Here is a 16133-nt window from a genome sequence, read left to right on the forward strand (position 1 = left end):
CTGTTTTAATAAAAACAGGAAGATTCTCTTTTTTTCCTCTATGACAGAATTCTTAGCTTAGCCTTAATAATAAGTATTCCACAATGTCTAAATATAGCGGATGTCATCTGTAGAGACCTGAGCTATTTATGGCACACAGCATCACAGCAATAGCCCTAACGTCATTAAAATGTAAACTAAAGACATGGCTAGAAATGTGTTTACCTTTAATTTACTGAGACCACATGGGCTGTGACACTAATGTAATGCAAATGGTACCACAAACTACTATGAAAATAAAAATTCAGCCAGGAATGCTTTGAACTGCTCTGAATTCCCATGGCACTGTTTATATCACTCTAAAATGCTCGATGATAGGTACTATCTTGTAAATAGTTACAGGCATGTATTGAAATTCTACTAGATTACTAGTCATTTGTTTTTGCATCCCTACTTACTACCTGCCATGAAATATGGAATCAATGAATGCTTATTGACAAATTAGTCTCTCTTGGCTGATCAACCATGCTTATCTGTACTTCTATGTCAATTAAGCATCTTGACACTTCTATAGATCTAGGTTTCTAGGTCAGTAATATTCAAACTTCAGGAAGAAGTCAAAGAAGTTATTTGAATGGCTTGACCAAGAATGCCCAGGATATTATGTCCTTGATGAAGGTCTTCTAAGCCTTATCTAATACGGTATTAGTTATTCATGACCACTAAATCATTGGGTCTTTGGAAGGATATGGTAACGAATTCTTTATTCTGACCTCAAACTGGAGTCACATCTCTCACAAATTCTTCATTCATCCTAATCTTCTCTAATTCCCTGAAGTGATAGCACAAAAATAAGGTCCTATTTTGCCTTTAGATTTGTAAAAAACATGTTTATATAGTGCAAACATTATTACTGCTTGCGGTATAGACCTCCAAATTCTATTAACAGGTTTATGGGAACTGAAGATAAAGATGGAAGAAAGCTGCAATGTAGATGGCATGATAATGGTATGGTTTCCCCCAGTTAAAGGCAAAAGGGAAAGGAAGTCTGAATCTGAAATTAACTTTCACTCTCCAACACTAGCATTGCTCACATTTGCAGGAAGGTATTTGATGTTTTGTTGCTTCTTTTTATCAATACCCTTTATTCAGCACCCTTCTCAAACGTATCTTTCAAGTCTCACTTTCCAGAGAAAATAACAGAGGTTAAAAATATTTTCCCACCTATATGTCATAGCACTGTCATCCAGAAAAAGCTTGAGGGTGGAAACCAAATTCAGACATCAAGGAGATCTAGGAGTTAGGTAGGATCATGTGGTAGCATTCCTACTTATGCCAGAAGGACAAGATCTATGGTTAGGAAAAATTCTCTACTGCTTAAGCTCTGACTGAGGTGAATTAACATCCCAAGTGGACCTAAATTTCAGATATGTGGTTAGTGGCAGAGTTAGTGCACATTCTATTTTATCTCTATCTCTACCTCTCTCTCTAGAGAGCTCCCCTCTGTTTGCTCCAGCTGCCTGCCAGGGTGCCTTTCTTGCTGTCTCTGCCTGGTGTAAGCTTCCATGCCAGACTATTCTGCATCCCCCCATCTCCTATTTCTACACTCAGTGATTGCTGGGCTCCAGGTAAGTACCGCCTGGACTGCCTTTCTACATCTGCAACTGGATCTTCTCTGTTCCTGCTTTAATTTCCTCACCTCTACCTCTACTTAGTGGGGCATAGCTACTCTCCTGTTTCATCCATTCACGCACTTCAAAGAGATTATTACATTCTGATCCGGCTCTGGCCAGTTTATTTTATTCCTCTAATGACCAGGAATCTGAACTCTCATCCTGATGGTGGTGGACACTCAAAAACATTTAGGAATAAACTAAAGTGTTGGCTAGCATGGCTCATTAGTAGAATGAGATCACCTGTTTGTTGGCTTTCAGCACTGCCCTCAGTGTGGCGATCTGCTCCCGTTTGGTGCTCAGTAGGGACTTAAGCTTGAGGATCTCTTCCATTAGGGCTTCTTTGTCTTTATCAATCATGGGGGCCAGCTCCCGTGCCGCAGCTCTTTGACGAGACAGTTGCAAGGACCGGTCCACAGCTTTCTGCAGATGTTTGATTTGGTCCCGGATTATGGCATTAAGGTTGTAGATATTCATTGGTTCTTTGCGGATGTCACTTGTGTCTAATACTGGAGATGATGGTGGGGCAGTAATAACAGGAGAGATGGTGGGAGTCTTGGTTGGACTTGGTTCTTTGCTGGCCTCTGTGTTTTCTTTTGAAACTGGTTCAGGTGAGGTCCTTGTTTCTACAGGGGATGACACACCCCGCCTGGCTAACCGTGGAGACAAAAGTCCCCTGGGATCATCAGGCCCTTTCAGGCTGCCACTACGGGTGACTCTACTTTGCCTATAGTAGTCCAGCATGACCCTGTTAGGGGTTTCATTATTACACAGACATACATGATGGTAAAGCTGAGCTAGCTCCTCACTAAATGTCACCAACTCATCCTGGGCTGTATTAAGGGTATTGTGATTTTCATTGGCTATGCTGGTCATCTTTTGCAACTCCTTCTCCATATGGGCCATCTTCTCTCCACTCTCCTTGGTGGTCTTCTCAAGGCCTGTAATCTGCTCATCATACATCTGGATCTTACCCTCATACTTCGTCTTCTCTTCAGTATAGTTTTCTACAGATTTATTATATTTCTCCTTTAAGGCCTTAATTTCAGCTTTCAAATCGATCACCTCAGTTACTGCCACCCTGTATTTGCATTCAAGTATCTCTAAGCCATTGATGTCCACCTCATAGTCATGGGTCTCCTCTCCCGAGTCCTGGCCCTTTTCCCCGTCCAGCTGCTTGAGCTCCTTGCTGCTCTGCAGGCCCCTCATGGCATTAACGTGCTCCGTGAGCCGGTGCACCCGTTCGTGCTGCTCCGTCAGTGCCCCCTTGGTGTGTTCCAGCTGCGTCTGTGACTCCTGGAGATTGGCCAGAAGAATGGCCTTTTCCCGTTCTACCTGCAAGGGCAAAAGAAAGTCTCTGAATGACTTCAAAGCAATGTCAGTGATGAGCTTGACCCATTCACATTTGGACATGTATATGTTTTAAAAATGCAGAAGAGCCCATGTTTCCATTACTACAAGTTGAATTGGAGTGTTTTCTTATTTCAGCAGTTCTGGTAACTCAATCAAAAAGTACATCATTCCAAAAGAATTATGCTCTGCATATTTACCCACCCAAATTCTCATGCATTATACACAAGTCAAATCTGGGCAAGCTTCAGTTTAATAATCTATAAAAGGAGCATAACAATGCCTGTCTCATAGGGACATTTGGATGATTTAGTAGGACAGTGAATTTAATGCTCAAGGTATTATAATGTTAGCTGTTGTTAACATTTGGGTAACTGTGGTCCAATTCCCATGACCAAAATGCTTCTACATGGCAAACACATCTGCTTTACAAATTTGTATTTGTATGTGCAAAAGCAACTCTTTCATCTCAGAGTCAGGATATATTTGAATACAAATCCTCTTAGCTGGGTTTCATTACGTATAACAGATTGTACTTGCTTATAGCTGAAGATGAATTGACTTATCCAGACTATTGGGCAATAATTTTAAGTGAAAATCCAGGTAATTATGCAACACAGTATTTGATGAAAAGCCAAGACATTTGAATTTTTGATAAAAGAGATGGAAAATCTCCTAAATATTCTACTATTGGTATTGTATACAATCTCAATGAAATGGACTGGTTTTTTTCTTTTTCTCTTAAAAATTAAGTAAATTTGGTCTGAAAAATCTAAATATCATTTGATTAGTATACATGAATACAATACGCATAGCTGATTTCAAAAAGCTCTTCAATAGGAAAAACTTTTGGATAAAACTAAAAACTGGATGAGAACAAAATGTACTGAACGTGTCTCAGGTTTGTTTTAGAGGCAAAAGTGTTATGATAAATGAGATAATGCCTTTAGGAGAGCTTCCAACCTGGACTTTGCCAATTCCCATTTAACATAAACATTTTCTAAGCCCCAAAGTATGTCTACCAATTTCTTCATGATAGCACCTCCAGAAAACATTAAATAGAACACTGTCTCCTTCATATGTATATGTTCCACATATAGTACTAATTTCCACACTCAATACATTTCTGGTGGAATCATTTGAATAGGGAATGATGTCCAAATTTTATACACACATACACATGTATGTGTGTATATGTAAATACACACATACATACATACAGGTGTGTGTGTGTGTGTATATTTTTTCTGGACAATTGAGGTTGGTCTGCCCACCCCCTCCAAAAAAAGATAACTAAATTGTGAATAATTTTGTATAACTCTGCCATTACATTTTCCCTCAGCTATTGAGGCTCGAAGTACCTTAAATTGTATTTGGATTTCAGACAGCAGGGCTTAAACTATTTAAGATACATGGTACTTTGAATTATTAAATGCAAAGCACTTTAAAGATTAAAATTACTATTCATTCTAAGTGTATATTTTAATCTCCATTTGTGAAAAACTTATTCAAGAGAGACTTGCTGAGTTAACTGTAATCTATAATTATATATAAATAATATATAATCTTCTACAGTGACTAAGAATAGTTGCCTTATTTCTCTTCTTACAATCTCTGTCTTCTATCTGAAACTGAAGATTTTACTTTGCATAGTAGGGTTGGTTGTTTTGCCAGAAAACTTGAATGCATAATTTGTAAACTCTGTAGTCTGGTGTAAGTACACAATATATTATTATTATTGTTATAATTATGCGCCATAGAAATTATTATTATTATTTTTTGGCCACGCAGCATGCAGGCTCTTAGTTGTGGCATGTGTGTGGGATCTTAGTTCCCTGGCCAGGTTTCGAACCTGTGCCCCCGAAGTGGAAGCACGGAGTCCTAAACACTGGGTCACCAACGAAATCCCATCCCATAGAAATTATTATTATTATTATTATTTTTAAAGGCAGTTGGAATGACGGTTGGAGGGAGGGGGATGATTTTAACATTTATTTATTTATTTATTTTGACTGCGCCGCGTCTTAGTTGCGGCACACGGGATCTTTAGTTGCAGCATGTGGAATTCTTAGTTGTGGCATGCGAACTCCTAGTTGCGGCATGCATGTGGGATCCAGTTCTCCAACCAGGGATTGAACCTGGGCCCCCTGCATTGGGAGTGTGGGGTCTTACCCACTGGACCACCATAGAAATTATTTTCAATTTTGCTGAGTGTTTACCTTTTAAATAAACACATTTATATGTATTGAGTACTGATAGATTCTTCTTTTGTGAAGGAACAAAAGAAAAGACAGCAGAATTTGCATGTTTATATTAGGACTTTTATAGGAAAAGAAATAAAAGCTGTTTTATGAGTGATTAATTTCCATAAAGTCTTTATCCTGGTCATCTGACTTTCAATTTGACACCTGAATGACTGGTGTGATTTTTGTAACGTTATACATAGTATGAGTATGTAAAATAGAACTCAGAAATAAATAACATTCTTCTCTGCTTGAAGTGAAGTAACACTGGCAAATCTGTGCCCTGATGAATGAGAGCTGTGAAAAAAGATCAGCCTACAACCAAGAAACACAAGGTGAGGGAATCCAGCAGTTGGAAAAGAAGGTAATATATTTTGGAGAGCATGGTGAGAAGGAATCTCTTCTCTCTGTCTGTCTCTCTCTTACACACACACACACACACACACACACGTATATGCAAAAGTCAGTCAGCTGGACAAAGACTCAGAAAAAAAAAAAAAAAAAAGAAGGGGAGGGAGGCTTTTCAAGTCATTCTATGAGGCCAGTATTACTCTGATACCAAAACCAGGCAAAGATAACTATAGACCAGTATCTCTTATGAATATAGACACAAAAATCTTGAACAAAATACTAGCAAACTGAATCCAGCAACATATAAAAACGTGTTAGACAACCTGACCAAGTGGGGTTTATCCTAGGAATGCAATGTTGACAACATGCAAAAATCAATAAATATACTGTATTAACAGAACACAGGACAAAACCACACGGTCATCTCAGTGTATGCAGAAAAAGCATTTGACAAAATTCAATACCCTTTCATGATGAAAACAGACAACAATCTAGAAATAGAAGAGAACTTCCTAAACCTGCTGGGTCATCTACAAAACACCCACAGATGACATACTTAATGGTGAATGCTTTCCTCTTAGGACCAGGAACAGGACAAAAATGTTTACTCCTGCCACTTTTATTCAGCATTGTACTAGAAGTTCTAGTCAGGGCAATTAGGCTATGGTCAAGTGGCAAATAAATGTCTGTGAGGCTGTGGAGAAATCAGAATCCTCATACACCGCTGGTGGAGATGTGAAATGGTTCAGCTGCTTTGAAAACAGTCTGGCAGTTCCTCAGAAGGTGAAACATAGAGCTACCCTACGACCCAGCAACTCCACTCTTAAGTATATGCTCAAGGGAATTAAGATATAAGTGCACATAAAAACCTGTACATGAATGTTCATAACAGCATTATTCATAATAGCTGAAAAGTGGAAACAACTCAAATGTCCATCACTGATAAATGAATAAATAAAATGTGGTATATCTATATAATAGAGTATTATTTGGCAATAAAAAGAAATGAAATACTACTATATGTTACAACACGAATTGAACATATTATGCTAAGTGATAAAAGCCAGACACAAAAGACCACACATTGTGTGATTCCACTTAAATGAAATGTCCAGAATAGACAAATCTACTGAGACATAAAGTAGATTAGTGGTTGCCTACGGTTGGAGTGGCTGCTAATGGGTACATAGTTTCTTTATGGTGTAATGAATTGACTGTGGTGGTGATTGCACAACTGTGTGACTATACTAAAAAACACCAAATTATACCCTTCAACTGGGTGGATTGTATGTGAATAATTGCTATAAAGCTGTTCTTAAAAAATAACTACATGGACTCATCCCTTGTTGTGTGATTATGGATGCTCTTATTATGGCTACTGACAGATGGTTTAAAAAAAAAGTAAGGCTTCTGAGAAATGTGTTTGCCTAAAGCTTTTTATTTTTTATTTATTTTTTAATTTTTATTTTATTTTATTTTACATGTTGGGGGTAGGAGTTTATTAATTAATTTATTTATTTTTGCTGTGTTGGGTCTTCGTTTCTGTGAGAGGGCTTTCTCTAGCTGTGGCAAGCGGGGGCCACTCTTCATTGCAGTGCGCGGGCCTCTCACTGTGGCGGCCTCTCTTGTTGCAGAGCACAGGCTCCAGACGCACAGGCTCACGGGCCTAGTTGTGGCTCACGGGCCTAGTTGCTCCGCGGCATATGGGATCTTCCCAGACCGGGGCTCGAACCCGTGTCCCCTGCATTAGCAGACAGATTCTCAACCACTGCGCCACCAGGGAAGCCCTGCCTAAAGCTTTTAAAGGTAATCTTTAACTGTAAAGTTTACAATAGTTTGACAACTTAAGTTGTCAACTTTGTCCTAAGAAATTGTATTTGTCACATTTTTAAAAACTAGGAACTGACCAATCTTGTCTTACTAATTTCATCTCATATTTTGTGAGTCTCTGTTAAGCACAGATAATATTTCATTTGTTTGACTCTCTCTCTTTCTCTGTGTAGCAATCCACTTCCTAGGCTTTTGGCTTTGAGCAAATTATATAACATATTTGTGCCTCAGTTTCCCTATCTGTAAAATGGAGATAACACTATCTACCTGGGTTATAAGCATCCACCAATTAAGCAAATATATATAAATTACTTTTAACTCTTATGGGACATGCAGCAAATTGACCACTTACCATCATTATAGGAAAAATTTTAATTGCCTTTAAATATAGTATATCTATAAACACAATATGGATCTTTATTTCTTCCACATCCACGAGGATACAACAAAACTTAAAAATTTCAGTTTTACAGAAATATTACTATTTTCTCACATTACATGTGAAATTATATCGCCAGTATGATACTGAAGAAAACAATGCAAAGAGTTTTCTCCTGCTTAGTCTGACTCTCTGTGATATGAGGTTAAACAGAGGCTATTTGTCAAAGGTAGAAATTTTAGCACAAGCATAGAGACTCCTTTAAATAATTATGTAATTTATTTAGTGTTCCCAGGCAGGATCTACTTATTTTCATTCTAATAAAATGAACTAAAGTACTTGTCACTGAGAATTATTATTATAGCCTATTTGAAATAACTGGATTTTGAGGGTGATCCAATTCTAGGAGGCACTATTTAAATTGTAGTCAGTGTAGGTTTTTATATTTATCAATATTATTACCATTTTCCAGCAGATGGCAGTATGATATCTTGAGGAAGGGGACTTTTTTTTCCCCCTAATTCCAACAAAGGCATCATAGAGACTAGTGATGGGGCTAATTTATCACCTTTTACCTTCCCTTTTATAAATGCACCTCAGAGAAGTGAAGCAATTAACCCAACATTCCTGATACCCAAGGCATAAACATAGTTTTTTTCTTTTTGGAACCAGGTTAAGTAAATATCATTAGTGGGGAAAACATAATTTACATGCATAGATGGAATCTTGCAAGATAAGAAGAGGCTGATAGGCTTTGACTCAGGTATGTTGTTTTCAAAGTGTTTCTTTATTTTATTTTTTAAAATATTTATTTTGGACTGATTAAAAAAACAAATAAAAGTATATTTAAAGCATAAAAATATATATTTATTTATTTGGCTGCATTGGGTCCTAGTTGAGGCACACAGGCTCTTCATCACAGCCCACGGGCTTCTCACTAGTTGAGGTGGGGAGACTCAAGAGTTCACGGGCTCAGTAGTTGCGGCACACAGTCTCTCTAGTTGTGGCCTGCAGGCTTAGTTCCCCACGGCATGTGGGATCTTAGTCCCCAACCAGGGATCAAACCTGCGTCCCCTGCATTAGAAGGCAGATTTCTAACCACTGGACCACAAGGGAAGTCCCTCAAAGGGTTTCTTTAATCCTATGAAAGAAAATCTTAAAAGCTGCATATTCCCTGGTATAGGGTGTTACATTCCTGCCTCTGCCCTTCTACATATGAAATTAAATTTGTTTTTCTCTTGTTAATCTGTCTTCAATTTAATTATTAGGCCAGCCAAAGAACCTAGAAGGGAAGAGGGGAAATTTTCTCCCTGCCTAAACTTTCTATATTCTGAATATTTAATTTCAAAATACATCTGGCCCCAAGTGTTCCAGATAGTCATAGTGAAAGTGCATTTTATTGCTCCCTCAGAAGGTCCAAAACAATGGTACTGCCATGGTATGTGCTGCAAGGTGTGTGTAAGTGTTGTTTATTAGAACTGCCATATTATTTTCAAGGCTCATTCACATCAACACCAACTGCAATAACTTCTATGCAATGTATCCTGTAATTTAAAAAAAAATTATTTATTTTTGGCTGCATTGGGTCTTCGTGGCTGTGCGCAGGCCTTCTCTAGTTGCGGCGAGTGGGGGCTACTTTTTGTTGTGGTGCACGGGCTTCTCATTGTGGTGGCTTCTCTTGTTGCGGAGCACAGGCTCTAGGCACGCGGGCTTCAGTAGTTGTGGCATGCGGGCTCTAGAGCGCAGGCTGAGTACTTGTGGTGCACGGGCTTAGTTGCTCTGCGGCGTGTGGGATCTTCCCGGACCAGGGCTCGAACCCGTGTCCCCCGCGTTGGCAGGCGGATTCTGAACCACTGCGCCACTATGGAAGCCCTCCTGTAATGTTTTTATAATTTATTTATATGAATTAAACACAAGGGGACACATAGCTAAGGAAAAACTCAGATTATAAAGAAATTATGCATGAGAAGGTACATTCTGCTATACTTGTGTTCAACAATTTGAATGAGATATATTACAAAAATGCTGGTTAAAAGAAAAGAGGTGGTTACTTGGCCTACAACAAAATTAGTAGTTAGTGTTCCAAGTGTGAGACTGCACACTGCAAAGCCCTTCCTGTGTGGAGCCTGTTTTTTACAGCTAAATTAAGAGCAAACTTTGGGACATAAGGCCCTTCCTGTGTCTCTCTACATCTTTATAAACTGTCAGCATTAATTAAGTTCTAATGGAAGATTCAAAGGTACACAGTTTTCTCATATATTGAGGGACGGTTTATCCAGCCAAGTTTTTCTCACTCTAACTTTTTGCTGAATGAATATCCCTTTTCAGACTGTCTCACACCCTGAGACTTACCAGCAACCACATTACACCCATCTGAGATGATGATCCTTGAGCTAATCATCCAACAATAACAGTTAATTACATTAATAGTAGCTAAATAAGTGGAGTGCTTAACAAATTAAAGGCATTGTGGAGTTGAAATAATGATAATAGTTCATAATTATTGAGCATTTATCATGTGCTTGGCCCTGTTCTAAGCACTCTATGTACATTAACTCAAAATCCTTCATGACAGTTTGAAGAAGGTAAAATGTATCCCCATTTTATGGGAGAGTAAAGTGCTGTCCCTCTAAGAATGATTCTCGACTAGAGGTTGACCCTTGGGACATTTGAAATGTGTGGGACCAGAGATGCTAAACCTCCTGTAACTCATCAAACAGACTCAGACAATGAGGAACTATCCCACCCCAAATGCTGCAAGGTGGCTCCCATTGAGAACCACTCTCTTGCTGAGAACTTGTTCTCCACCATTCTTTTGATTAAACTACTCCTCTCTTTTGGACTTTTGTATTCCCCAGCTCAGATTACATTTAGGATTAAAACTGAGAACAGCTCTGAGCTTTCAACCAATAGTTGACGTGATTGAAAACTACTGAGCTGTTTACACATAAAACCCCCTCTTCCTCATATACTCTACACTGCCACCAAAATAAAAAGAAAAAACAAAAGCTTCAACCCACTAAATTTTTATCCTAAAGAAACCAACATGATAGTTTAAGAAAAATTTTACATTAATTCTATTCAATTTGAGGGCATATGTTCTTGTAAATATATGTCACAAAAATTTTTTTTCACAAGAAATGTGTGAGCAAAAAGACATGGAAAAGTATTACCTACACAAAACTGCACTTTGCAGTCAGATAAATCTATATGAAATTAATTTTCTTCCAGTGGCCATACCCTCTTACCTTGATTCAAATTGAACACTGAGAAAATGAATTCTCATTAATTCTCTTTCAGCAGCCAAAAGCACTGGGCAGGTAAAGTTAAAAGTTAAAGGGTGGACTTCCCTCATGACGCAGTGGTTAAGAATCCGCCTGCCAATGCAGGGGACATGGGTTCAATCCCTGGGCCGGGAAGATCACACATGCCGTAGAGCAACTCAGCTCATGCACCACAGCTACTACGCCTGCGCTGTAGAGCCTGTGAGCCACAACTACTGAAGCCCGCGCACCTAGAGCCCATGCTCTGCAACAAGAGAAGCCACCGCAATGAGAAGCCCGTGCACCTCAATGAAAAGTAGCCCCCGCTCACCGCAACTAGAGAAAGCCCACGCACAGCAACGAAGACCCAACGCAGCCAAAAATAAATAAATATTAAAAAAAAAAGTTAAAGGGTATGTTAACTTTTGATATAATATTAAAAATAAGCCTAATAATATATTAATTTCATGGGTTCTCTAGTCTTATTTACTTCTGCTAATTATATTTTCAGTCATCATTTCTGTAGAGGCAGAAAATTATAAGCCCTGGGACTTCGCTGGTGGTGCAGTTGTTAAGAATCTGCCTGCTGGGCTTCCCTGGTGGTGCAGTGGTTGAGAGTCCGCCTGCTGATGCAGGGGACACGGGTTCGTGCCCCGGTCCAGGAAGATCCCACATGCCACGGAGCGGCTGGGCCCGTGAGCCATGGCCGCTGAGCCTGCGTGTCCGGAGCCTGTGCTCCTCAACAGCAGAGGCCACAACAGTGAGAGGCCCGCATACCACAAAAAAAAGAAAAAAAAAAAGAAAAAAGAATCTGCCTGCCAATTCAGGGGACACGCGTTCGAGCCCTGGTCCGGGAAGATCCTACATGCAGCAGAGCAACTAAGCCCATGTACCATAACTACTGAGCCCACGCCCCACAACTTCTGAAGCCCGAGCACCTAGAGTCCCTGCCCCACAACAAGAGAAGCCCGCGCACTGCAATGAAGAGTAGCCCCCACTCGCTGCAACTAGAGAAAGCCCACACTCAGCAACAAAGACCCAACACAGCCATAAATAAATAGATAGATAGATAAATAAATAAATAAATAAATAAATAGAAAAGAAAATTATAAGCCCTGTTTGCTATAAAAAAAGTGATTGCCAGAGTCTTAAGGCCTCTAATTATCAGCTTTATGCAAAGAACCTTGGTGGGTAACAGACTGAAGAGCAAGCCTCAAACTTGTCACCTAACAAGCTTGTTGAAGCAGATACCTGGCTCAGTAGATCTGTGGGGAGCCCAACAATTTGTCCCTCAGCAGCCCACAGGTGATGATGGTGGTGGCGATGCTGCTCCTCTGACAACATTTCCATCATCACTGGATTAACGTATAGTCAGGAAGCAAGACTACATTAGAAAGCCATTTCACAGTGAGGTAAGCTTGTGGGACTCTCCCCAAGACATTTGATTAGAAGATGGTAAAAATTTAAAGCCTAGCTCATGTAGGGAGAAGAAATCCTTGGTTTCAGATTTATACCTGTTCTGTATTTTTAATCATATGATCATAATCATATGATATCCTGTTAGTTTATATATAGAAAGTCCTTCATGTCTTTTACTTATTTATTTTTAACATCTTTACTGGAGTATAATTGCTTTACAATGGTGTGTTAGTTTCTGCTTTATAACAAAGTGAATCAGCTATGCATATACATATATCCCCATATCTCCTCCCTCTTGCATCTCCCTCCCTCCCACCCTCCCTATCCCACCCCTCGGGGTGGTCACAAAGCACCAAACTGATCTCCCTGTGCTATGCGGCTGCTTCCTAATAGCTATCTATTTGGTATTGTGTATATGTCCATGACACTCTCTCACTTTGTCCCATCTTACCCTTCCCCCTCCCCATGTCATGTCTTTCATGTCTTTTAGAGCTTAAAATATTGCTGTGAAGTATAACCATTCATCTTGAAGCTATACACAGAGTTGCTTGTGATAGAAAACTTCATTTTCTGTCATTTCTCTTGTGTATAAAGCTTTTGAATTCTTTTGTGATAAATGCATCAAGATGCTATCTTTTCTCCCTTCACACTCCATTGCTATCTAATTTATCTAAGAAATAAATTTCATAAAGCAATGCAAATGAGAGATTTCTCTTCAACACCTCTTTTGTGTCTTTCTAAACTATTGTACTTTCAAAGTTGCTAGTTAAAGAATATTTTAAAAAATAATCTGGAACTAAAATGTGACAATAAGAAATCCCACAACACAGTACACGTAACTTACAAAATATTCACTCTAACAGCCCTAAACAAAGTTCTTACCTGCATAAGTTGCTGCTTCAATTTCTGTATTTCTGAGATGTTCAGCTCACTGAATAAGTCAGAAACAGGGTGTAGAGACTCTCCTTTCCTTAGAGTGGGAGTCCGATAGTCTCCATTCAGTTTCACAAGGGGCCCATGAATATGCCCGTTCATTTTGTCATCATTGTTGGGTTCACTTCCATCCTCTGCAAACTTGAGTCCATCAACTGAAATGCTGATATGGTTATCATTGAGTGTGATGTACTGGGAGAGCTCCTTCCGCAGGCTGTTCTTTTGCTCCCTTTCATTTTTTAAGGTCTCAAGGGCTTCTTCCAGTTGGTGCTCAGCGATTTCTTTCAACCGGATGGCATCTTCCAGTTGGCTGTTTAGCAGCACCGTCTCCTCCTCAAATCGCTTAATCTCATGCTTTAAGCCTTCGTATTCAACCTGAATCAGATACGATAAAGAAGATTCATAAAACTAAAATTTGGGTCTAACAAAACTGCCATTAAACACTCTAGTGGACCTAACATTTAAAAATTAAAACGCTACAAAATAAATCTGAGAAGCACGCGGTATATACACCATTAAGGTAACACAGGATGGTTTCTTTAGATATCCATACATATAAATTCAATTCCTAGCAGAGATGAAAAAGGTACCTCTCTCTCAGGATTTCTTTTATGGAGTCCAGTGGTCAAAAGGGGGCACTGTTTGCTTAATAAATCAAGAATATTTTTTTGTAATAGTTTATCAGAATATTCACAATCCAAGAAAAGATTTTTATCGTCACTATTACTTGTTTTATTTAATTATTAATAATGAGGAAATTTTTAAACTCAGGGTAAGTTAGTTAAATGATCACAATAAGAATATAATCTCAATAAAATATGTTTGAGAGTAAGAGGAGAAAGCAAAGAAAAACTTCATGTGCTTAAGGATAGAACCTGCAATAACAGTACCAATTACTCCCAAACAAAAAAATACATGGAAGTGGATCAAGATGGTGGAGTAGGAGGACATGGAACTCACCTCCCCCCACAAACACATCAAATACATCTACATGTGGGACAATTCTCACAGAAAACCAACTGGAAACTGGCGGAAGATCTCTTACACAAGCAAAGCTGCAAGAAAGATCCCCACATAACCAGGTGATTGTGTGCCAGCACCAGCAGCTCTGCTTCAGGCTGCCAGTTGGATAGACTTGGCTTCAGGCTTCAGACTGTGTTCAGGTCAGCTGCACATGTCTTGTTTTAGGACCAAACTTGAAGGGTCACGCTTCCTGGGGCATGAAGGTAAGGGGATTAGTCAAACCAAGGTAGTATGTCTGAAATCTGTGCTCCATCATGTCTGCTAACATTCCAATGGTCAGAGAGTCACATGACTAAGACCAAGGTCAATGGAGTTGGCCAATTTACTCTGCCCTTTCTAGGGCACTGCCAGGTTACGTGGCAGAGGGAGAGAGTAAAGAATTTAGAACAATCTAAATCTACCAAATATTTTTACCATCACATAATGAGATGTTTTTCTTTTCTTTTTTTTCTTTCTTAAAAAACTTTTTATTGTGGGTAATGTAAAAATACCCAAGTAGCAAGAAGAGTTCAATGAACCCCCAGGAGCCCACCACTCAGCTTCAACAGTCATCAACTCCTGTCTACTCTTCTTTCATCTATATTTCCATTCACTCCCCTAGTTGGATTATTTTAACCCCTAGATATCACATACTTTAGGATCTATCCCTAAGAGATAATTTTTTTAAAAAGCAAAGCCATAATCCCTTGAACAAATAATTTCTTAAGAATATGATATAATCTTAGTTATCAAAACGATGTCAACAATAGGTTTGTAATGATATAGGAAATAAATACAACTGAGTGAAAAAGGATAATGTATTACGACTGTGGAATACAAGAGATCAAATGGAAATTTAACAAAATGTTAATAATAGTTGTTCTTTAGTGGTGGGAATAAAGGTGATTTTAAGAAAAATAATACATATATATTGTTATCAATAATTACTCTTGAATTACAACCGAATAAGAGCCTGTTCAAACACTCTCTTGGTCGTGAAAGTCTATAGGTGAAAGAGAACTCGGCTCTGAGCCCAAATGCCTTCTTTGGGGCCTTTTCCATGGCTCTTACCACATGCCACCTTTTAATAAATATTTTTAATAAATATTCTCCACAACTACTTAGAGGAAATACTTTCTATGCACCCAGGTGTCCCTCACAGTGCTTCAGTATTCCTTCATAGTGTTTCAACAAAATTCTGCTCTTAATAAGTATTTGCTGAATAAACTATTGTGAATGAAAAAATAAAATAGAAAAAACATAACAACATCAATTATGATATTAGATACTAATAATAAACTGTGTTTAGACACTTGACCTCTTTCTAGCTGGGCAGCTTCACTCATTCCACTCTCTCACATGTGGTTCCTATTCACCCAGCTGTTTCATGTTTCTCTGCCTAGGCAAAGACAGTCATCTGGAAAACTCTTATTCATCATTCAAGACCCAAGTCAAGACTCTGATCCTAATTTGAAGTCTTTGTTGACCCACTCAGGCAAACAGATCACTCCTTTCTTGTACCATCATTGCAAGGCTTTATCATATGATTAGAGCCCCAGCAAAGTGGAGGCACCAAGAAATAGAATGAGAAGGCACTTAAAAATTGGTATTTGATATGTTAAAGAAAGCATCAAAGTAGTCACCATGAGAAAAATCAGTACTTTGTTGCGATTCATTATAGCAACTTCATAGTTTGGTAATTCTATTTTTA

At 38.8% G+C, this 16133-nt stretch overlaps 1 protein-coding gene across 2 annotated transcripts in view; it reads right to left on the reverse strand.

Annotated features, from left to right (window-relative positions):
• Positions 1 to 16133, reverse strand: part of BICD1 (BICD cargo adaptor 1) — a 215099-nt gene that overhangs the window by 52435 nt on the left and 146531 nt on the right. For both annotated transcript variants that reach the window (XM_033866935.2, XM_073788863.1), the window contains exons 4-5: positions 13370 to 13795; positions 1896 to 2987 (exon numbers count right to left, since the gene is read on the reverse strand). In XM_033866935.2, coding sequence (XP_033722826.1) covers positions 1896 to 2987; positions 13370 to 13795 — 1518 coding nt within the window. The remainder of the gene's footprint in view (positions 1 to 1895; positions 2988 to 13369; positions 13796 to 16133) is intronic.

Source organism: Tursiops truncatus, chromosome 11 (assembly GCF_011762595.2).
Source record: "Tursiops truncatus isolate mTurTru1 chromosome 11, mTurTru1.mat.Y, whole genome shotgun sequence".
Classification (NCBI taxonomy): domain Eukaryota; kingdom Metazoa; phylum Chordata; class Mammalia; order Artiodactyla; family Delphinidae; genus Tursiops; species Tursiops truncatus.